The following is a 24,137-nucleotide window of genomic DNA, read 5'->3' as shown; positions in this document are numbered from 1 at the left end:
GTCAGGTCAGTAGTGACCTGGTCCTAGCAATGCACTCCAGTCAGTCAGATGGGAATGAAGCAGATCCTGACTCTTTTGATATCTCAACATGTATAGTCTTTGATGGAGGCTTAGTCCAATTTCTTGTGCTTTACAAACACTACTTCACCATTATGCTGCCTAGACCATTTTTGGGCATCACCTCAGAGAACCTGGTGCTCTATCTGATATATTCCTTTAGAGGGGAGCCTTTAGAATGAGCGTCCAGACTCCATTGAGAGGAAAATATCCAATCTTGATCCTGTGTATACATCAGTTTATTTGTATCCCGGCATTAAATCCGAGATTATCTTAATCCCTGAACATGGAGAAGGGGGTACAATTTTAGAGGCTTTGGCCCCTAGTTTTTCAGTTTGTCCAGTAATGTGGTAATTAATAATGATATATTTGCTTGGTTGAAGTCCTTTCTGTTCCACACCAATATAGGAATGGAGGTGAAAGCCTGTGTGTTGTTCCTGATTGCGTATGCTTCTCAAATTTAATCACCTTCTTGACACTGTCCTCTTCCTCTTGCCTCTTTTCATAATGTGAAAAGTCATCAAAGAAGGAGATGGTATGTTTGTAGCTAGCTATGATTCGGAGAACTTGGCAAGCTTTTCCAGGGGGACAACCTGTCGCTGAAATGATGGGTTTATTAAACTGTGCATGTCCTGTTTAAACAACTATGGGTGGGTGGGAGGGCCCAAGACAATTCCATCTTGTACCTCTTTTTATTCTTTGCATTATGTGCTCTTTGGGGCCTAGTTTTTAAAACTGCCACCCTGTCTGCCACTGCAGTTCCACTCCTAGATGGTAGTAAGATTAAGCAGACGATCAGGTGAACAAGCTCCCCGAGCGAAACACACGTCACATCCGGGCCAGGGCTCCGCTTCCGGTCTCTCCGAGACGGGGCTCCGGCAGGCTGATTCCTCTTCCCAGCGAGGGGTGGTGCACTGGAACACAGCTCCCAAGAGACCCACAGCGGATCCCCCACCAGGACTTCCTCTCTGGCTCTCACTGCCTGCACACAGCGGTAACATGGACACGCCGGCCCTCCCTCACATTCTCACACAGGAGGGATCTAACACAAGCACATGTGCATATAGCGGCAATGTGGACCCGCCAGCCCTCTTTTACATCTTCATACAGGAGGGATCCAGCACAAGATATACATGCTGATTAAGTCACTGGGACACACAACACGCCAGGGTACGTATTAATCTGTGGGACTAGAACCTGACTTAGAGTCCTGCACTGTTAGCAATCAGGTTCTGAGACTTACATACAGCAACACTGCTGACATTTCGAGACCTGTACACCATATTTGTGTGTTTTGCAAGCTACATGACCATATCATAGTATGTAGACAATTGCCAATTCAATTTCTGATGCAGGTCATTTTATTTTCAGACCCTATATATCAATGTGCCGCAGCTGATATCCAATTATTTCTGATAAGATTCTGATTTACTACATGCATCTGAATTTTCTGATATTGGTCAATGTTTCAGACTACATAAACCATGGTGCTATACTGTTTGACGCTGGGTTAAAGTTGAAAATCTATACTGCTGACATCTTTCTTTGAAGCAATTGTGATGCAGTTAAACACTTTATATGTATTCAAAGTCTCTGATATTGGTTAATGTCTCAGACTATATAAACTACTGCACTATGGTGGTCATTCCGAGTTGTTCGCTCGTTGCCGATTTTCGCTATGCTGCGATTTGTTGCTAACTGTGCATGCACATGATACGCAGCGCGCATGCACGAAGTTATTTAACACAAAACTTAGATGATTTGCTGGTGTACGTACTACGCTTTTCAGTCGCACTGCTGTTCGGTAAATGATTGACAGGAAAGGGGCGTTTCTGGGCGGCAACTCAGCGTTTTCACGGCGTTGGTTAAAAAACGCAGGCGTGTCAGGGAAAAACGCGGGAGTGTCTGCAGAAACGGGGAGTGGCTGGCCGAACGCAGGGCGTGTTTGTGACGTCAAACCAGGAACTAAACGGACTGAGGTGATCGCAATCTGTGAGTAGGTCTGGAGCTACTCAGAAACTGCAAAGAATTATATAGTAGCAATTCTGCTAATCTTTTTTTCGCAATTCTGCTAAGCTAAGATACACTCCCAGAGAGCGGTGGCCTAGCGTGTGCAATGCTGCTAAAAGCAGCTAGCGAGCGAACAACTCAAAATGAGGGCCAATATCTTTTTGATGCTGGGCAAAAATTGAGAATTGATACTGCTAAAATCTTTCTTTGAAACCATTGTGCTGTAGTTAACACTTTATATGCTTTGACAGCAGGGCCGGTTCAAGGGCGCTCTGCGCCCCGGGCAGGAAATGGGCGTGGCCTAATACAGGGGGCGTGGTCAATTACGCCCCCTGTACATTAAAAGCGCCGCTTGAATGCTGAGCGGTGCGCGATGACGTCATCGCGCACCGCACAGCAAAAGGTCCTCTCCACGAAGGGAAACTAGACGCTATGAGTCTAGTTCCCTTCGTAGAGAGGACCTTTGCTGTGCGGTGCGCGATGACGTCATCGCGCACCGCTCAGCAAAGTTACTCTCCAGGAAGGGAAACTAGACGCATAGCGTCTAGTTCCCTTCAGGAGGCGGACGGGGACAGGGACGGGGATGGCAGCGGAGGCGGACAGGGACACAGCGGGCAGCAGTGGCGGATCTTGCCACGGTGCGGCGCCCTCCGGATGGCGCCAGCGCCCTCCGGAAGGCGGCGCCCCGGGCAAAAGTCCTGCTTGCCCGTGGCAAGATCCATCACTGTTTGACAGTGCATGTTCTATGCAATTGATTCTGTGACTTAAATTTTGATATAGCAAGAGATACTTTGATGTTTCCAGCGTTATAGGTCACCGTGTTACATTTAGACACTGGATTGTTACAAATGTTATTCTATAATAATAGACACATTATATAGTAACCTTTGGGATACAATCCCCTCTTAGTGAGTTTCATTCAAACAATTTGGTTAGTGTTCGTGAACCTTATTCTTTCTCCCTTTCTGCTCTTAAGTAGAATTTGTGATTGGATAACTTTTCTTTGACTTTGAAGAAACAGCACATTACTTCATATATATTGGAGAAATAGACAATTGGTCTATTCTACATTATTGCTTATAAAACTGGATAAACAGACAACTGGTTTATTCGGTGTCTTTAATGTTTGAGATTGTGAAGAACCTATGGGGGGTAATTCCAAGTTGATCGCAGCAGGATTTTTGATAGCAATTGGGCAAAACCATGTGCACTGCAGGGGAGGAAGATTTAACATGTGCAGAGAGAGTTAGATTTGGGTGGGGTGTGTTCAATCTGCAATCTAATTTGCAGTGTAAAATAAAGCAGCCAGTATTTACCCTGCACAGAAACAAAATAACCCACCCAAATCTAACTCTTTCTGCACATGTTATATCTGCCACTCCTGCAGTGCACATGGGCCCTCATTCCGAGTTGTTCGCTCGCAAGCTGCTTTTAGCAGATTTACTCATGCTAAGCCGCCGCCTACTGGGAGTGAATCTTAGCTTCTTAAAATTGCGAACGACGTATTCGCAATATTGCGATTACACCTCTCTTAGCAGTTTCTGAGTAGCTCCAGACTTACTCGCCATCTGCGATCAGTTCAGTGCTTGTCGTTCCTGGTTTAACGTCACAAACACACCCAGCGTTCGCCCAGACACTCCTCCGTTTCTCCAGCCACTCCCGCGTTTTTCCCAGAAACTGTAGCGTTTTTCCGCACACACCCATAAAACGGCCAGTTTCCGCCCAGTAACACCCACTTCCTGTCAATCACACTACGATCACCAGAACGATGAAAAAGCCGTGAGTAAAATTCCTAACTGCATAGCAAATTTACTTGGCGCAGTCGCACTGCGGACATTGCGCATGCGCACTAAGCGGAAAATCACTGCGATGCGAAAAAAAATACAGAGCGAATGACCCCCATGGTTTTACCCAACTGCTATCAAAAATCCTGCTGCGATCAACTTGGAATTACCCCCTATGTTACTTCTTTTTTCTTACACTTTCTCAACCAGTATCTAAGGTTGTTCCTCTGCAATGCTCATAATGGCAACAGAGGCTCCCTTTTGGACAGCAGAAGTGTAATACTAATCTATTTTATCAATCACAGACCACCTGTAATCCTCAGCTATCCCCCTTTTTTCTTTTAATTTTCAATACACTCTCTCATCCAATTTGGGTAAATCCACGTGAACATTAACCCGTCCCACATAACTTCTGCTACAGTCATACCACACTGGACCTGCCCAATCTCATCTGATCTTGGAAGCCAAGCAGTGTTGGGCCGGGTCAGTATCAGAAGGGGAGACCCTCTGGGAATACCAGGTACTGTAAAGTGAGGGACGAGCTATCTATATACTTACACAGGAAAGCAGAAGTGTACTTTTCTTCTTTCAAAACCAGATAAATTTGGCACACACACTCTCTCATTGCCCATTCGATGGAAACAGATGGGCAAAAGCAGAAGTGACTGGTTCTTTATACTCAGCATTCTCTTTTAGTAGATTGGTATCATTGAATTAATACTCACTAAGGTATCCTATGGGCTCTTGGAGTCACAAAGCCTGATTTCTGTTCCATTTAATATCTATGTAAGAAATAGAAAATACCCAATTATTCACCACAGCAGCTGGAAGGGGTTTGTCAGGCCCCAAAAATATATACACAATAAAAAAGATTACCAGCGCTATGAGTTGTACTACCAATTCAATAAATACTTGGATCAGTTGATTAAAATATTAAATTTTTAATATAAAAAAGCTGCATAAAACTAAACATTCAATTAATGTATGTATACATCAAATTAATTAATTCATACAACATTGGCTCTGAGATTTTGATGATTACTTTGCTGATAGGAACCAAACCATTAGCTTATGATCCCGGACTTTATATGCATAAGGATTCCCTCCTCCTTGTATAGCAATTGCACAGTCAGCTGGTAATGACCTGATATTACCTCATACACAGTTCCACAGAAGATGGTAGTTGTTCATCTGTGTAGAGAGTTCAAGGTGTTTCCATAGATTGCTGGATATATAAGCACAGGAGAGGGCTGTTTCCTATTTCTTGCATCCAATTTGGAAAAGATGGAAAAAAGTCCTTATCTGGATCAATCTCGAATGGTGTAGGTTTAGGTTCCTATCAGCAAAGTAATCATCAAAATCTCAGAGCCAATGTTGTATGAATTAATTAATTTGATGTATACATACATTAATTGAATGTTTAGTTTTATGCAGCTTTTTTATATTAAAAATTTAATATTTTAATCAACTGATCCATTTAATATCTACTAAGGATTCATGATTCTGTACCAGAGAACAGGAAAACGATAATTTCGCTCTGAAAAACATCCTTTCATACATGTCTGACATAGACAGTTTATTTAATACACTTTTTAACCAATTTTTTTCTCATTTAGGTATCATTATTTTCGTCTGCATATCTTTAATTAAAGTTAAGTTTACACGAAAAAATCTTTACTTACCTTCAATATATTTACCTTGTAATTCATCCTATACATTTACCACATTATTTTGTAAAAAGTGTGCCTCAGAGAGACCAAATAGTCTTTTTGCATCTCTGCAAAACCCCACAAAATAGCCACTCCTAGATGGGCCAGGTGTTTGTGCCGCCCACTTGTGTCGCTAAGCTTAGTCATCCAGCGACCCCGTTGCACCTCTTTTTTTCTTTGCATTATCTGCTCTTTGGGGCCTAGTTTTTAAACTGCCATCTTGTCTACAACTGCAGTGCCTCTCCTAGATGGGCCAGGTGTTTGTGCCATCCACTTGTGTCACTTAGCTTAGTCATCCAGCGACCTTGGTGCAACCTTTTGGCCTAAAAACAATATTGTGAGGTGTGAGGTGTTCAGAATAGACTGGAAATGAGTGGAATTGAATACTATTGATGTAAATAATACAGTAGGATCAAAATTACCCCCAAATTCTGTGATTTCAGCTGTTTTTATGGGTTTTTAAAAAAAAATCATCCAGATCCAGAACCCAAAAGGCTGGTTTTGGCAAAACCAATCCAGATCCAAAACATGAACGGGATCCAGAGCCAAATCTAAAACATAAAACACGAAAAGTGTCCGCCGCACATCTCTACTGGTCACTAGTTTGTTGGATATGCTATCTGCTAAGGTGTATATAAGAGCATTTCTCTAGTCTTTCTTTTACCATCCACTAAAATAAGCCAATCATTTCCATCAATAAGGACGCTAGCAATCCATTATGTGGGTTTATTTCTACACATGGCGTGTAGGCAGACAGAAGATGCTTTGCTGTTTCATACACTTTACATCAATAGTATGTCAGAGGCACAGATGTCAACTTGCTCACGGGGGGTTTAGGGTCTCAGATATGTATGTACTAAGGCCCAGGCATGTCCAAACTGCGGCCCTCCAGCTGTTGAGAAACTACACATCCCAGCATGCCCTGACACAACTCTAGCATTCTCTGACAGCAAAACTGGGTCAGGGCATGCTGGGATATGTAGTTTCACAATAGCTGGAGGGCCGCAGTTTGGACATGCCTGTACTAAGCAGTAATATTAGTAGCCTTTTAAATGCTGTAGCCAGAATCACTGACAAGCTAGAAAGCTGCCGCTTACTTCATATACCCATGACTGTCTGGTCTTTGTAAAGCGCTCTGGTAACAAGATAACAGGCTGAGTGGTAAGAAACCACAAGTAACAAGTTAACACCACATATATGTTGTCTGTATGCTGTATGTCCATATGACATTGGTTTATTTGCAATGTTTACATGTGGTTTAGTATAAAATACCTATGGTAGGACATGACCGACTGCGGCAACCCTACAGTGAGGATCCTGACACTGGATAGGGGTAAGTATTTTACCCCTCTCTTGCCCTCTACCCTAACCCTAACCCCTGGGGGGTGGCAGGTAGGGCTAATCAGTGAGGGGGGTGGCTAGTACTAACACTTGGAGGGGTGGTGGCTATGGCTAAAAATCCTCCTAGTGCCTAACCCTGACATGGATTCAGTGGCGTCACAAGGATGGTGCAGGGAGTGTAGGCCGCACCTAGGTGACATAAAAATGCCAGCCCTGCTCAGTGACAGTAGCCGGGTGTTGCACTGGAACATTACGGACGGCACCCCTCTCCTGTCACTGTGTAGGAGCCGGCACTGCAGCTACAGCACCCCCCAGGAACAGACGTATCTCCCGAACCCCTGGGGTGCCTAAAATGGCGGTTCGGCCCGCAAGGCAACACCCCCACTAAGCCACACTCCTCATATGAGGTCAAACCCCTTCTGCGGCAGCCGCACCAGGTGTCATAAGGGGTAGTGACGCCCCTGCATGATAAGCTGATTATTGTTATCTTCAATCCTTCATTACACATATCAAAGTGGCATTTCCTATTTAATGGACAAGATTAATAACTAGAAGTTCATATGATGCAATTAAATTGATGCACTCGGTAGCGGATCTTGCCACGGGCAAGCAGGACTTTTGCCCGGGGCGCCGCCTTCCTGAGGGCGCAGGGCGCCATCTGGAGGGCGCCGCACCAGGGCAAGATCCGCTGCTGCTGTGCCCCCCGCTGCCCATTGCCCCCCGCTGCCGCTGTGAAGAGAAACTAGACGCGTACGCATCTAGTTTCCCTTCGTGGAGAGGTCCTTTACTGTGCGGTGCGCGATGACGTCATCGCGCACCGCACAGCAAAGGTCCTCTCCACGAAGGGAACTAGACGCAACGCGTCTAGTTTCCCTTCGTGGAGAGGACCTTTGCTGTGCGGTGCGCGATGACGTTATCGCGCACCGCACATTTCAGTCTGTACAGGGGGCGTAAATGACCACGCTCCCTGTACGTAGCCACGCCCCCTATTGTCGCCCGGGGCGCACAGCGCCCAAGAACCGGCCCTGGATGCACTGTGTTATTAAATGTGAGGGTCACACTACAGAGATTGAGCTGCAAAAACCAGGAAACAATGACAAAGATGGAAACAGGCCAAGATTCTGAGAAACAGCATAGGAGCAAACTGGGTAGTGTAAAACAGGACAAATCGGGAATTAGTAGTCAACAAACAAGTAGAGAAGGTCAGGAACCTGCTGAGTCAGTAGTCACATGAGTTATTAGAAAGTACAAAAACAGCTATCGCTCCAGCAGAAAGCATACTGTTTACTCTGAAGTTGGCTGGTGTCAGTAAATGTGATTACTACTGTACTTACTTTATGTCACCCTCAATGGAAAAACGAAGATCACTGATCATACACCTCTGAAGCATACTTGCCTACTTTTGAAAAAGCATTTCAGGAAGATTGTGAAAGTAACACCTATCAGTGCGGGCGCGTACTGCTACATCTGAGAGGCGCGTCGTGAAAATTACTTACATCCAAATGTAAATGAGCCCCAACATTAGTAAGATCTACTTGTTGAAGAAAATACACTGATGTTTTGTAGGATTTGTTTGTGTATTGTGTTTTACAAGAGGTTCCATATACTCTAAGTGGCTATGAGAAATCTTATTTAAAATGCATGTAGCCATAGGGATCATTGTGCCTTATAACCAATGCAGGTAAATGGCACTGATGATCCCAGTTGAATCTATGTATCTCTTATTTCTTTTTTCCCCCAAGAATATAATAGCTGCATAATGGGGATAAGGTGCAATCAGGGAGATTGATGGACTGTTCTGGGAGTCAGGGAGATTGCCACTATTTGAGGGAGTCTCCTGCAGAATAAGGGAGGGTAGGCAACAACTGTATGCTCTGAATCAGTGCCACCAATGTGTGTAGGGGGGGGGGAGCGATTACTGCTTACCCAGGCATGGGCCTTTTGTTGGCACTGCCCCCCACCCATTCTGCACTGGCACTTCAGGCATGGAGAGAGAAGAGACAGTAGCCTCTCTCCCCAGCCAGCACAGTCTTTTTGTGGAGATGTGTCCTACATCCGGCACATCAGATACCGGTGTTGGGACAACATGTCTGTTTCCAGCACCGGAATAGCAGCGTGCGGGGGATCTGTGCCCCCTGTGTGTAGGACGCAGCAGCAGACAGCGCTGGGAAAGTGTGTCTGTCCCCAGCGCCTGCCAGTTTGCAGCAGTGGTGGGTGTCCAATACAGGGACCATGTATTAGCTTCCAGCACTGGACTTACAGCAACGGGAGGTGCAGCACTTTGAACTTGACACCAATACACCAACCAATCAAAAGTGACGGCCTCTGGCTTTTGAATTTGGTGCTTTCCTTGAGCCAGTCACAGCTCGCAGAGAGGCAGCCAATGGAAAGCAGCCATGGTGGGCCAATCAGAGCTCACCGCATCAGCCTGTCCCCGATGTTTGATGTCACATAAGAGCCAGTCGTCGGGTGGCGGAGGAGGAAGACGGCGGGCATCGCAGGAGGAACTCCGGTGGCTGTGGAACAAGCCAGAAGACACCGGCTCAAGAGAGAAGACAGGAAGTGCCGGCTGTATGCAGAGAAGAGGTGGCGGTGCCGCTGGTCAGGATGGCAATTGGCAGTAGAAAGAAGCGAAGGACCGGAGAGGCTACCAGGGTTGGAATGCAAATGAGCTAATGAAGCTCCCCCTGTAGCCTCTGCCAATGTACAGGTAGGCCTTCTGTGAGGCCACCTGTTACCACTGCCCCCCTCCCCAGACCATCAGGGATCGGGCACTAGGCCCATGGGGGCAATCAGGCACTAGGCCAGTGGCATATTAGGTGGGCCTCTGGGCCCGGTGTGCAGTATGTTGGTACTAGGTCTGTGGACTAATGTGAGAGGAGAAGGGGACACTAGGCCCTGTTTAAGTGCCCTTATATAGGGGTGGTCTGGGCATTAAGTCCAGGTCACCCCAGTCTGTCCATGTTGGGCAGACAGTGTGCCTGTGCAACCAGTCAATAAAGTGACTCTGGGCATTAGGCTTAGGTCAACCCTGTTGGCCCAAAGTAAGCAGACCCATAGGCCTGAGTTTCATATTTAAATAAGGTGATCTGGATATTAAAGGCCAGATTACTAAGTCTTATTTAGGTAAGCAATAGCCTGAGCCCAGGTAATGATCTGGGCAGTAGGCCCAATTAAGAAGTGTATGGGGAGTGTAGCGCCCACTCCCCAATAATTTAGGTGAGTTTCCCCTTGTGAAGGAATGGTCCAGATTCACACACTTAATAGTTACTGGTTTTCCTCAAGTGGAGGGCTAGCAGGCCCCCACTTAAGCCATCAGTAGCAGTCAGGGATAGGAGGCTAGCCCTCTCTGGATAAGTAGGAGAATGGAACAGCTGTAGGCCTGGATTTAAAGGGACAGAACCATATTTCATACTAGTACTGTACTGTGTTCGTCTTTTCCGTGCAGGGCAATGTTTGTTAGAACTGTTTTGTTAGATTGATCAGTTGAGTGCGATACTGTTATAGTCAGTGTAGTTGTGTGGCACACTAAGGTAGTTAGGCCCTGCATGGTGGTGTGGTTTTTGTCTGCTTACAGGGACCTGTAACTGGAGAAGCAGTCAAGGTACAATATTGATAATGGTGAGAACCATCTCTGTTTGTTAGACACTATGTATGTAAGTCCCTACCTGTCTACCTTTCTTCTGGGCGGAAAGTGGACCTTGCACACCGATGCAGGGTTGAATCTTCACCTGGTATGCGAGCTCCAATAGGTGAATATTCAGGGTCTGAGGCCAAAAGTGCCGGTAATGACCATCACTTAAACCCTAAGTCCCTATTTGGGAAACATGTTTCGGTTCGGTGGGCGTATCGGTCTATGTTCAGGAAGGACGTACTCACATCTCCTTCCTCCTAGCTCATCGTGTCTGGGTCCACTTGGGGTACCAGGACCACTGGTTCATCTCACAGACTGAAGGTGAGAGGGTGCAATGCCAGGTAAGAAGTAAGTCTACACCTGTAAGGCAGCAAGCACCGCACCTCTATCACATTTTCTTCCTATCTGATGTGCGGGGGAGGGAAAGGGGACCTCGTGAATCTGCCCCTCTGACCTGCCTGAGCCACTGGCACCCCCTTTGTGGCAAAACGGGCGTGTACATCATATCTTTTCAATCTGCTTGTAAGAAGGGAACCTGGTCACACCTCCCCGGGTTGGCCCCCTCTGAGTAATAGGACCAGACAGAGCTGTCAGCAGACCTGCTCTGAATTCATCAATCTGTCCTATCAGTTCTGCTATCTTGTAGAGCAGTCAGAGGAGTAACTAGAGGCTTAGGAGTAACTCGGGCAAGATAACCCCCCCCCCCTCAAAAAAAAGTGGGCGAGTGCATTCTCCACCTTGGGGGCGACGGCCTTTATGCTCTTTTAAATGGCAGCTGCACACCCAGGACTTCCACAGCGTCTTCTTCATTCTTCACCTGGGGGGGTGGCCTTTCAGCTTTTTTGCATGGATGCCACCCCCCTGGACACCCATGGCGTCTTCTCCAATCTTTACCTGGGGGGCTGCACCCTTTAAGCTCTTTTGCATGGCCGACACCCATCCAGGACTTCCATGGCGTCTTTTAGCTTCAAGAGTTCTTCATCGCTCCTTCTCTGCCATTAGACTGCCTCCCTCACCTCGTGCTGGCTAATATTGCCCATGCAAAAGAACTGAAAGGATGCAGTCCCCAGGTGAAGATAGAAGACACTGTAAACATCCTGTGTGGGCAGCGGCCATGTTAAAGCTCTTAAAGGCTGACACCCCCATGTAAAGATAGACGATACCGTGAAAGTCCTTAAACTAATGTGAATCTGATATCTATGGTTTATGTACTTCAAGTTGTTAATGGGTACATTACATTGATGCAGTATTTTCTCAACAGTCTTTACTGTAAAGTTTTTATTTATTTGAGTTGATTATTTTTTTCTATCTTTCGGAAACAAAGAAAGCTTTATTGTAATGTTCTTTCAAGATCAAATCAACATTATTTTAAATCGTTGTGGCGGACTCCTAAAAGGCGCATGGCTAGGGTAGATTTAGGGGTGAGGGCGCCCCTAGGCACACCAGCAACAGCTGCCCTACGCCCCCTTTCCCTAATTTTATTATTTTCAATGATTGGTTATAAGCTCTCATTTGATGATAACCAGTTTAATAGAATAAAAATAAAAAAATGTCAGTGTTTTTTTCATTAATTACTGTATGTATACATATTTACTAAGTATGTCAGCTTACAGGGACAGTATGTGCATGTACTACCCATTTACACTCCAATCAAGGTTGCATAGGGTACAGTACAGTGGAAATATTTTGCAGCTACTGGTATATTTGGGACCGACAGTACCAACACAAGCATCCAAGTGCCGCCCCCAAACAAGTGCCGCCCCTAGGCACGTGCCTCATGCCTAATGGGAAATTTACCACTGGCATGGAGCCCATAGGCCAGTGCCTACTCTGCCTATTTGGTAATCCGGCACTAGAGCTACAGGTGGTACTAATTATTCCTGAGGATACCTTGGGAACATGCTTTGAAGGGCTGAGTTTGAGAAACACCGCAGATGTAAAGTCATAGACTCCGCTGCACAAGTGCTCCTCTCATTCCCCACACCAGAGGTTAACTATCATCTTTTATACAGCATTAACCATGTCACCTGTCAGCAAAGGAATGGGACAGACAGAATGATGGACTACAATATTTTGGGCAGGTAAAATTTGTGGAGGTACTTTCATGTACACTGATAGATGTGTCCTCAAACACTATTGGCGCAGTCACGCCAAATAACCCATCTCTAGCGCAACTACTTGGCTCAGATATGCGTTTTAGTTGCATTGTGACAAAGCCATTTCACAATACTGCACTGATGCATTTAATATGCGACACTTGTACATCTGTGTACTAATGAGTCTGAGTCTGTATACGAATTGCTACTATGCATCGGCCGCAATTCTTTCTCACTCCAAGTTCCGTTTTGCTTCAGCTGCAACTTTGTACATATTTAAAACTAATTCCTGTGCAGTTAAAGTCACAGCCAGGTGTCTCTGGTGCAGACTGAGTGGTGTTTTGTGCGTCTGAAGTGTGAAAATATGCAAATTGAAAGAAAAAGTAATTACGCAGCAGCGCTCTGCATGGCCAACTCACACCAGGCGTCTCGCACCTCAGGGCATATTGAGACTAGAGATGAGCGGGTTCGGTTTCTCTGAATCCGAACCCGCCAGAACTTCATGTTTTTTTTCACGGGTCCGAGCGACTCGGATCTTCCCGCCTTGCTCGGTTAACCCGAGCGCGCCCGAACGTCATCATGACGCTGTCGGATTCTCGCGAGGCTCGGATTCTATCGCGAGACTCGGATTCTATATAAGGAGCCGCGCGTCGCCGCCATTTTCACACGTGCATTGAGATTGATAGGGAGAGGACGTGGCTGGCGTCCTCTCCGTTTAGAATAGATTAGAGAGACACTTGATTTACTAATTTTGGGGAGCATTAGGAGTACTCAGTACAGTGCAGAGTTTTGCTGATAGTGACCACCAGTTTTATTTATAATCCGTTCTCTGCCTGAAAAAAGCGATACACAGCACACAGTGACTCAGTCACATACCATATCTGTGTGCACTGCTCAGGCTCAGGCCAGTGTGCTGCATCATCTATTATCATAATATCTATATATAATATTATATATATCTGTCTGACTGCTCAGCTCACACAGCTTATAATTGTGGGGGAGACTGGGGAGCACTACTGCAGTGCCAGTTATAGGTTATAGCAGGAGCCAGGAGTACATAATATATTATATAGTGAGTGACCACCAGACACACAGTGCAGTTTATTTAATATATCCGTTCTCTGCCTGAAAAAAGCGATACACACAGTGACTCAGTCAGTCACATACCATATCTGTGTGCACTGCTCAGGCTCAGGCCAGTGTGCTGCATCATCTATATATATTATATATCTGTCTGACTGCTCAGCTCACACAGCTTATAATTGTGGGGGAGACTGGGGAGCACTACTGCAGTGCCAGTTATAGGTTATAGCAGGAGCCAGGAGTACATAATATTATATTAAAATTAAACAGTGCACACTTTTGCTGCAGGAGTGCCACTGCCAGTGTGACTAGTGACCAGTGACCTGACCACCAGTATATATAATATTAGTAGTATACTATCTCTTTATCAACCAGTCTATATTAGCAGCAGACACAGTACAGTGCGGTAGTTCACGGCTGTGGCTACCTCTGTGTCGGCACTCGGCAGCCCGTCCATAATTGTATATACCACCTAACCGTGGTTTTTTTTTCTTTCTTTATACATACATACTAGTTACGAGTATACTATCTCTTTATCAACCAGTCTATATTAGCAGCAGACACAGTACAGTGCGGTAGTTCACGGCTGTGGCTACCTCTGTGTCGGCACTCGGCAGCCCGTCCATAATTGTATATACCACCTAACCGTGGTTTTTTTTTCTTTCTTTATACATACATACTAGTTACGAGTATACTATCTCTTTATCAACCAGTCTATATATTAGCAGCAGACACAGTACAGTGCGGTAGTTCACGGCTGTGGCTACCTCTGTGTCGGCACTCGGCAGCCCGTCCATAATTGTATATACCACCTAACCGTGGTTTTTTTTTCTTTCTTTATACATACATACTAGTTACGAGTATACTATCTCTTTATCAACCAGTCTATATATTAGCAGCAGACACAGTACAGTGCGGTAGTTCACGGCTGTGGCTACCTCTGTGTCGGCACTCGGCAGCCCGTCCATAATTGTATATACCACCTAACCGTGGTTTTTTTTTCTTTCTTTATACATACATACTAGTTACGAGTATACTATCTCTTTATCAACCAGTCTATATATTAGCAGCAGACACAGTACAGTGCGGTAGTTCACGGCTGTGGCTACCTCTGTGTCGGCACTCGGCAGCCCGTCCATAATTGTATATACCACCTAACCGTGGTTTTTTTTTCTTTCTTTATACATACATACTAGTTACGAGTATACTATCTCTTTATCAACCAGTCTATATATTAGCAGCAGACACAGTACAGTGCGGTAGTTCACGGCTGTGGCTACCTCTGTGTCGGCACTCGGCAGCCCGTCCATAATTGTATATACCACCTAACCGTGGTTTTTTTTTCTTTCTTTATACATACATACTAGTTACGAGTATACTATCTCTTTATCAACCAGTCTATATATTAGCAGCAGACACAGTACAGTGCGGTAGTTCACGGCTGTGGCTACCTCTGTGTCGGCACTCGGCAGCCCGTCCATAATTGTATATACCACCTAACCGTGGTTTTTTTTTCTTTCTTTATACATACATACTAGTTACGAGTATACTATCTCTTTATCAACCAGTCTATATATTAGCAGCAGACACAGTACAGTGCGGTAGTTCACGGCTGTGGCTACCTCTGTGTCGGCACTCGGCAGCCCGTCCATAATTGTATATACCACCTAACCGTGGTTTTTTTTTCTTTCTTTATACATACATACTAGTTACGAGTATACTATCTCTTTATCAACCAGTCTATATATTAGCAGCAGACACAGTACAGTGCGGTAGTTCACGGCTGTGGCTACCTCTGTGTCGGCACTCGGCAGCCCGTCCATAATTGTATATACCACCTAACCGTGGTTTTTTTTTCTTTCTTTATACATACATACTAGTTACGAGTATACTATCTCTTTATCAACCAGTCTATATATTAGCAGCAGACACAGTACAGTGCGGTAGTTCACGGCTGTGGCTACCTCTGTGTCGGCACTCGGCAGCCCGTCCATAATTGTATATACCACCTAACCGTGGTTTTTTTTTCTTTCTTTATACATACATACTAGTTACGAGTATACTATCTCTTTATCAACCAGTCTATATATTAGCAGCAGACACAGTACAGTGCGGTAGTTCACGGCTGTGGCTACCTCTGTGTCGGCACTCGGCAGCCCGTCCATAATTGTATATACCACCTAACCGTGGTTTTTTTTTCTTTCTTTATACATACATACTAGTTACGAGTATACTATCTCTTTATCAACCAGTCTATATATTAGCAGCAGACACAGTACAGTGCGGTAGTTCACGGCTGTGGCTACCTCTGTGTCGGCACTCGGCAGCCCGTCCATAATTGTATACTAGTATCCAATCCATCCATCTCCATTGTTTACCTGAGGTGCCTTTTAGTTGTGCCTATTAAAATATGGAGAACAAAAATGTTGAGGTTCCAAAATTAGGGAAAGATCAAGATCCACTTCCACCTCGTGCTGAAGCTGCTGCCACTAGTCATGGCCGAGACGATGAAATGCCAGCAACGTCGTCTGCCAAGGCCGATGCCCAATGTCATAGTACAGAGCATGTCAAATCCAAAACACCAAATATCAGTAAAAAAAGGACTCCAAAACCTAAAATAAAATTGTCGGAGGAGAAGCGTAAACTTGCCAATATGCCATTTACCACACGGAGTGGCAAGGAACGGCTGAGGCCCTGGCCTATGTTCATGGCTAGTGGTTCAGCTTCACATGAGGATGGAAGCACTCAGCCTCTCGCTAGAAAAATAAAAAGACTCAAGCTGGCAAAAGCAGCACAGCAAAGAACTGTGCATTCTTCGAAATCCCAAATCCACAAGGAGAGTCCAATTGTGTCGGTTGCGATGCCTGACCTTCCCAACACTGGACGTGAAGAGCATGCGCCTTCCACCATTTGCACGCCCCCTGCAAGTGCTGGAAGGAGCACCCGCAGTCCAGTTCCTGATAGTCAGATTGAAGATGTCAGTGTTGAAGTACACCAGGATGAGGAGGATATGGGTGTTGCTGGCGCTGGGGAGGAAATTGACCAGGAGGATTCTGATGGTGAGGTGGTTTGTTTAAGTCAGGCACCCGGGGAGACACCTGTTGTCCGTGGGAGGAATATGGCTGTTGACATGCCAGGTGAAAATACCAAAAAAATCAGCTCTTCGGTGTGGAGGTATTTCACCAGAAATGCGGACAACAGGTGTCAAGCCGTGTGTTCCCTTTGTCAAGCTGTAATAAGTAGGGGTAAGGACGTTAACCACCTCGGAACATCCTCCCTTATACGTCACCTGCAGCGCATTCATAATAAGTCAGTGACAAGTTCAAAAACTTTGGGTGACAGCGGAAGCAGTCCACTGACCAGTAAATCCCTTCCTCTTGTAACCAAGCTCACGCAAACCACCCCACCAACTCCCTCAGTGTCAATTTCCTCCTTCCCCAGGAATGCCAATAGTCCTGCAGGCCATGTCACTGGCAATTCTGACGAGTCCTCTCCTGCCTGGGATTCCTCCGATGCATCCTTGCGTGTAACGCCTACTGCTGCTGGCGCTGCTGTTGTTGCCGCTGGGAGTCGATGGTCATCCCAGAGGGGAAGTCGTAAGCCCACTTGTACTACTTCCAGTAAGCAATTGACTGTTCAACAGTCCTTTGCGAGGAAGATGAAATATCACAGCAGTCATCCTACTGCAAAGCGGATAACTGAGTCCTTGACAACTATGTTGGTGTTAGACGTGCGTCCGGTATCCGCCGTTAGTTCACAGGGAACTAGACAATTTATTGAGGCAGTGTGCCCCCGTTACCAAATACCATCTAGGTTCCACTTCTCTAGGCAGGCGATACCGAGAATGTACACGGACGTCAGAAAAAGACTCACCAGTGTCCTAAAAAATGCAGTTGTACCCAATGTCCACTTAACCACGGACATGTGGACAAGTGGAGCAGGGCAGGGTCAGGACTATATGACTGTGACAGCCCACTGGGTAGATGTATGGACTCCCGCCGCAAGAACAGCAGCGGCGGCACCAGTAGCAGCATCTCGCAAACGCCAACTCTTTCCTAGGCAGGCTACGCTTTGTATCACCGCTTTCCAGAATACGCACACAGCTGAAAACCTCTTACGGCAACTGAGGAAGATCATCGCGGAATGGCTTACCCCAATTGGACTCTCCTGTGGATTTGTGGCATCGGACAACGCCAGCAATATTGTGTGTGCATTAAATATGGGCAAATTCCAGCACGTCCCATGTTTTGCACATACCTTGAATTTGGTGGTGCAGAATTTTTTAAAAAACGACAGGGGCGTGCAAGAGATGCTGTCGGTGGCCAGAAAAATTGCGGGACACTTTCGGCGTACAGGCACCACGTACAGAAGACTGGAGCACCACCAAAAACTACTGAACCTGCCCTGCCATCATCTGAAGCAAGAAGTGGTAACGAGGTGGAATTCAACCCTCTATATGCTTCAGAGGTTGGAGGAGCAGCAAAAGGCCATTCAAGCCTATACAATTGAGCACGATATAGTAGGTGGAATGCACCTGTCTCAAGTGCAGTGGAGAATGATTTCAACGTTGTGCAAGGTTCTGATGCCCTTTGAACTTGCCACACGTGAAGTCAGTTCAGACACTGCCAGCCTGAGTCAGGTCATTCCCCTCATCAGGCTTTTGCAGAAGAAGCTGGAGGCATTGAAGAAGGAGCTAAAAGGGAGCGATTCCGCTAGGCATGTGGGACTTGTGGATGCAGCCCTTAATTCGCTTAACAAGGATTCACGGGTGGTCAATCTGTTGAAATCAGAGCACTACATTTTGGCCACCGTGCTCGATCCTAGATTTAAAGCCTACCTTGGATCTCTCTTTCCGGCAGACACAGGTCTGCTGGGGTTGAAAGACCTGCTGGTGACAAAATTGTCAAGTCAAGCGGAACGCGACCTGTCAACATCTCCTCCTTCACATTCTCCCGCAACTGGGGGTGCGAGGAAAAGGCTCAGAATTCCGAGCCCACCCGCTGGCGGTGATGCAGGGCAGTCTGGAGCGACTGCTGATGCTGACATCTGGTCCGGACTGAAGGACCTGACAACGATTACGGACATGTCGTCTACTGTCACTGCATATGATTCTCTCAACATTGATAGAATGGTGGAGGATTATATGAGTGACCGCATCCAAGTAGGCACGTCACACAGTCCGTACTTATACTGGCAGGAAAAAGAGGCAATTTGGAGGCCCTTGCACAAACTGGCTTTATTCTACCTAAGTTGCCCTCCCACAAGTGTGTACTCCGAAAGAGTGTTTAGTGCCGCCGCTCACCTTGTCAGCAATCGGCGTACGAGGTTACATCCAGAAAATGTGGAGAAGATGATGTTCATTAAAATGAATTATAATCAATTCCTCCGCGGAGACATTGACCAGCAGCAATTGCCTCCACAAAGTACACAGGGAGCTGAGATGGTGGATTCCAGTGGGGACGAATTGATAATCTGTGAGGAGGGGGATGTACACGGTGATATATCGGAGGGTGAAGATGAGGTGGACATCTTGCCTCTGTAGAGCCAGTTTGTGCAAGGAGAGATTAATTGCTTCTTTTTTGGGGGGGGTCCAAACCAACCCGTCATATCAGTCACAGTCGTGTGGCAGACCCTGTCACTGAAATGATGGGTTGGTTAAAGTGTGCATGTCCTGTTTTGTTTATACAACATAAGGGTGGGTGGGAGGGCCCAAGGACAATTCCATCTTGCACCTCTTTTTTCTTTTCTTTTTCTTTGCATCATGTGCTGATTGGGGAGGGTTTTTTGGAAGGGACATCCTGCGTGACACTGCAGTGCCACTCCTAGATGGGCCCGGTGTTTGTGTCGGCCACTAGGGTCGCTAATCTTACTCACACAGTCAGCTACCTCATTGCGCCTCTTTTTTTCTTTGCGTCATGTGCTGTTTGGGGAGGGTTTTTTGGAAGGGACATCCTGCGTGACACTGCAGTGCCACTCCTAGATGGGCCCGGTGTTTGTGTCGGCCACTAGGGTCGCTAATCTTACTCACACAGCTACCTCATTGCGCCTCTTTTTTTCTTTGCGTCATGTGCTGTTTGGGGAGGGTTTTTTGGAAGGGACATCCTGCGTGACACTGCAGTGCCACTCCTAGATGGGCCCGGTGTTTGTGTCGGCCACTAGGGTCGCTTATCTTACTCACACAGCGACCTCGGTGCAAATTTTAGGACTAAAAATAATATTGTGAGGTGTGAGGTATTCAGAATAGACTGAAAATGAGTGTAAATTATGGTTTTTGAGGTTAATAATACTTTGGGATCAAAATGACCCCCAAATTCTATGATTTAAGCTGTTTTTTAGTGTTTTTTTAAAAAAACACCCGAATCCAAAACACACCCGAATCCGACAAAAAAAATTCGGTGAGGTTTTGCCAAAACGCGTTCGAACCCAAAACACGGCCGCGGAACCGAACCCAAAACCAAAACACAAAACCCGAAAAATTTCAGGCGCTCATCTCTAATTGAGACTAGTTGTATGAAGACTCATTTGTAGATCTTAGCTACATAGGAATTGATAGCATATCATACTGTGCTGCCCCTTTAATCATTGTTACAAATACAAATGACACCGTAAATTCCTGATGTTTAAAATATTAATAGTATAAAAGTCTATATCTTTGTTTTTCCTGAGTTTGTTCGCTGCCTCAGTCTGCAGATCACCCCACCCATTGGGCGTAGAGTCCCTGTGTCCAAAATTTTGAAGCTCTGTCCTTCTACCAGCTGAAAGTCAAATCTTTGCAGGAATTTGGCCATCACCACCTTCGCTTCCATCTGTACAGAGAGGAAACAAACAATTTTTATTTTATTTTCTTTGTGTTACACTTCCTGTAATGTTTTATTCATGTTACAAACCACTGGAAACATGCATGAATGGATGTCCTGAGAATACCTGATGAGGTTAATGGTTATAACTAAGGCTCTATATCGGTGGTGTATTTCCTAAGGCTCTATATCAGTGGTGTATTTCCTAAGGCTCTATATCAGTGGTGTATTTACTAAGGCTCTATATCAGTGGTGTATTTCCTAAGGCTCTATATCAGTGGCTTATCCAGGAGACCTGTGCGTGGCCAGTAGATTCTAGAGATGAGCGGGTTCGGTTCCTCGGAATCCGAACCTGCCCGAACTTCAGCTTTTTTTACACGGATCCGAGCGACTCGGATCTTCCCGCCTTGCTCGGTTAACCCGAGCGCGCCCGAACGTCATCATGACGCTGTCGGATTCTCGCGAGGCTCGGATTCTATCGCGAGACTCGGATTCTATATAAGGAGCCGCGCGTCGCCGCCATTTTACACGTGCATTGAGATTGATAGTGAGAGGACGTGGCTGGCGTCCTCTCCGTTTAGAGAAGAAATAGATAGGAGAGTGAGAGTGAGACAGTGACACTTCATTTACTGGAGCTTAGGAGGAGTACTCAGACAGAGAGTGCAGAATTTTGCTGATAGTATTAGTTAGTTATACTAGTGACAGAGTGAGACAGTGACACTTCATTTACTGGAGCTTAGGAGGAGTACTCAGACAGAGAGTGCAGAATTTTGCTGATAGTATTAGTTAGTTATACTAGTGACTGACCAGTGACCACCAGTGCAGTTTTATATTATTTAATATAATCCGTTCTCTGCCTGAAAAAACGATACACAGTGACTCAGTCACATACCATATCTGTGCTCAGCCCAGTGTGCTGCTGCATCATCTATGTATAATATCTGACTGTGCTCACACAGCTTAATTGTGGGGGAGACTGGGGAGCAGTTAGGTTATAGCAGGAGCCAGGAGTACATATTAAAAAATTAAACAGTGCACACTTTTTTTCTGCAGGAGTGCCACTGCCAGTGTGACTGACCAGTGACCTGACCACCAGTATATAGTATACTATATTGTATTGTGAATGTCTGCCTGTAAAAGTTAAACACACGTCGTGTGACTTGTGTGGTGTTTTTTTATTCTATAAAATAAAAAACTCATTCTGCTGACAGACAGTGTCCAGCAGGTCCGTCATTATATAATATATACCTGTCCGGCTGCAGTAGTAATATATATATATATTTTTTATATCATTATTTATCATCCAGTCGCAGCAGACACAGTACGGTAATTCACGGCTGTAGCTACCTCTGTGTCGGCACTCGGCAGTCCATCCATAATTGTATACCACCTACCCGTGGTTTTTTTTTTTCTTTCTTCTTTATACATACTACATCTCATTATCAACCAGTCTATATTAGCAGCATACACAGTACGGTAGTCCACGGCTGTAGCTACCTCTGTGTCGGCACTCGGCAGTCCATCCATAATTGTATACCACCTACCCGTGGTTTTTTTTTCTTTCTTCTTTATACATACTACATCTCATTATCATCCAGTCTATATTAGCAGCAGACACAGTACAGTACAATAGTCCACGGCTGTAGCTACCTCTGTGTCGGCACTCGGCAGTCCATCCATAATTGTATACCACCTACCCGTGGTTTTTTTTTTCTTTCTTCTTTATACAAACTACATCTCATTATCATCCAGTCTATATTAGCAGCAGACACAGTACAGTACGGTAGTCCACGGCTGTAGCTACCTCTGTGTCGGCAGTCCGTCCATAATTGTATACCACCTACCCGTGGTTTTTTTTTCTTTCTTCTTTATACATACTACATCTCATTATCATCCAGTCTATATTAGCAGCAGACACAGTACAGTACAATAGTCCACGGCTGTAGCTACCTCTGTGTCGGCACTCGGCAGTCCATCCATAATTGTAATCTAGTATCCATCCATCTCCATTGTTTACCTGAGGTGCCTTTTAGTTGTGCCTATTAAAATATGGAGAACAAAAATGTTGAGGTTCCAAAATTAGGGAAAGATCAAGATCCACTTCCACCTCGTGCTGAAGCTGCTGCCACTAGTCATGGCCGAGACGATGAAATGCCAGCAACGTCGTCTGCCAAGGCCGATGCCCAATGTCATAGTACAGAGCATGTCAAATCCAAAACACCAAATATCAGTAAAAAAAGGACTCCAAAACCTAAAATAAAATTGTCGGAGAAGCGTAAACTTGCCAATATGCCATTTACCACACGGAGTGGCAAGGAACGGCTGAGGCCCTGGCCTATGTTCATGGCTAGTGGTTCAGCTTCACATGAGGATGGAAGCACTCAGCCTCTCGCTAGAAAAATGAAAAGACTCAAGCTGGAAAAAGCACTGCAAAGAACTGTGCGTTCTTCGAAATCCCAAATCCACAAGGAGAGTCCAATTGTGTCGGTTGCGATGCCTGACCTTCCCAACACTGGACGTGAAGAGCATGCGCCTTCCACCATTTGCACGCCCCCTGCAAGTGCTGGAAGGAGCACCCGCAGTCCAGTTCCTGATAGTCAGATTGAAGATGTCAGTGTTGAAGTACAACAGGATGAGGAGGATATGGGTGTTGCTGGCGCTGGGGAGGAAATTGACCAGGAGGATTCTGATGGTGAGGTGGTTTGTTTAAGTCAGGCACCCGGGGAGACACCTGTTGTCCGTGGGAGGAATATGGCCACTGACATGCCTGGTGAAAATACCAAAAAAATCAGCTCTTCGGTGTGGAAGTATTTCAACAGAAATGCGGACAACAGGTGTCAAGCCGTGTGTTGCCTTTGTCAAGCTGTAATAAGTAGGGGTAAGGACGTTAACCACCTCGGAACATCCTCCCTTATACGTCACCTGCAGCGCATTCATAATAAGTCAGTGACAAGTTCAAAAACTTTGGGCGACAGCGGAAGCAGTCCACTGACCAGTAAATCCCTTCCTCTTGTAACCAAGCTCACGCAAACCACCCCACCAACTCCCTCAGTGTCAATTTCCTCCTTCCCCAGGAATGCCAATAGTCCTGCAGGCCATGTCACTGGCAATTCTGACGAGTCCTCTCCTGCCTGGGATTCCTCCGATGCATCCTTGCGTGTAACGCCTACTGCTGCTGGCGCTGCTGTTGTTGCTGCTGGGAGTCGATAGTCATCCCAGAGGGGAAGTCGTAAGCCCACTTGTACTACTTCCAGTAAGCAATTGACTGTTCAACAGTCCTTTGCGAGGAAGATGAAATATCACAGCAGTCATCCTGCTGCAAAGCGGATAACTGAGGCCTTGACAACTATGTTGGTGTTAGACGTGCGTCCGGTATCCGCCGTTAGTTCACAGGGAACTAGACAATTTATTGAGGCAGTGTGCCCCCGTTACCAAATACCATCTAGGTTCCACTTCTCTAGGCAGGCGATACCGAGAATGTACACGGACGTCAGAAAAAGACTCACCAGTGTCCTAAAAAATGCAGTTGTACCCAATGTCCACTTAACCACGGACAAGTGGAGCAGGGCAGGGTCAGGACTATATGACTGTGACAGCCCACTGGGTAGATGTATGGACTCCCGCCG

At 45.9% G+C, this 24,137-nt stretch overlaps 1 protein-coding gene, 1 long non-coding RNA gene and 1 pseudogene across 5 annotated transcripts in view; 2 read left to right on the top strand and 1 right to left on the bottom strand.

Moving 5' to 3' along the window:
- The window catches only part of LOC134980680 (uncharacterized), a 66,852-nt gene that overhangs the window by 31,345 nt on the left and 11,370 nt on the right, over positions 1–24,137 (top strand). The gene's annotated exons all lie outside the window — the stretch shown is intronic.
- Positions 4,265–4,383, top strand: LOC134981476 (5S ribosomal RNA; annotated as a pseudogene).
- LOC134980676 (cholesterol 24-hydroxylase-like) overlaps positions 20,275–24,137 on the bottom strand; it is a 256,343-nt gene continuing 252,480 nt past the window's right edge. For all 3 annotated transcript variants that reach the window (XM_063947596.1, XM_063947597.1, XM_063947595.1), the window contains exon 15: positions 20,275–20,520. In XM_063947596.1, the coding sequence (XP_063803666.1) occupies positions 20,359–20,520 (162 nt within the window). In that variant the 3' untranslated portion in view covers positions 20,275–20,358. The remainder of the gene's footprint in view (positions 20,521–24,137) is intronic.

Source organism: Pseudophryne corroboree, chromosome 12 (genome assembly GCF_028390025.1).
Source record: "Pseudophryne corroboree isolate aPseCor3 chromosome 12, aPseCor3.hap2, whole genome shotgun sequence".
NCBI lineage: Eukaryota > Metazoa > Chordata > Amphibia > Anura > Myobatrachidae > Pseudophryne > Pseudophryne corroboree.
The sequence above is the reverse complement of the archived record's forward strand: the minus strand, read 5'-3'. Positions and strand labels throughout refer to the sequence as shown.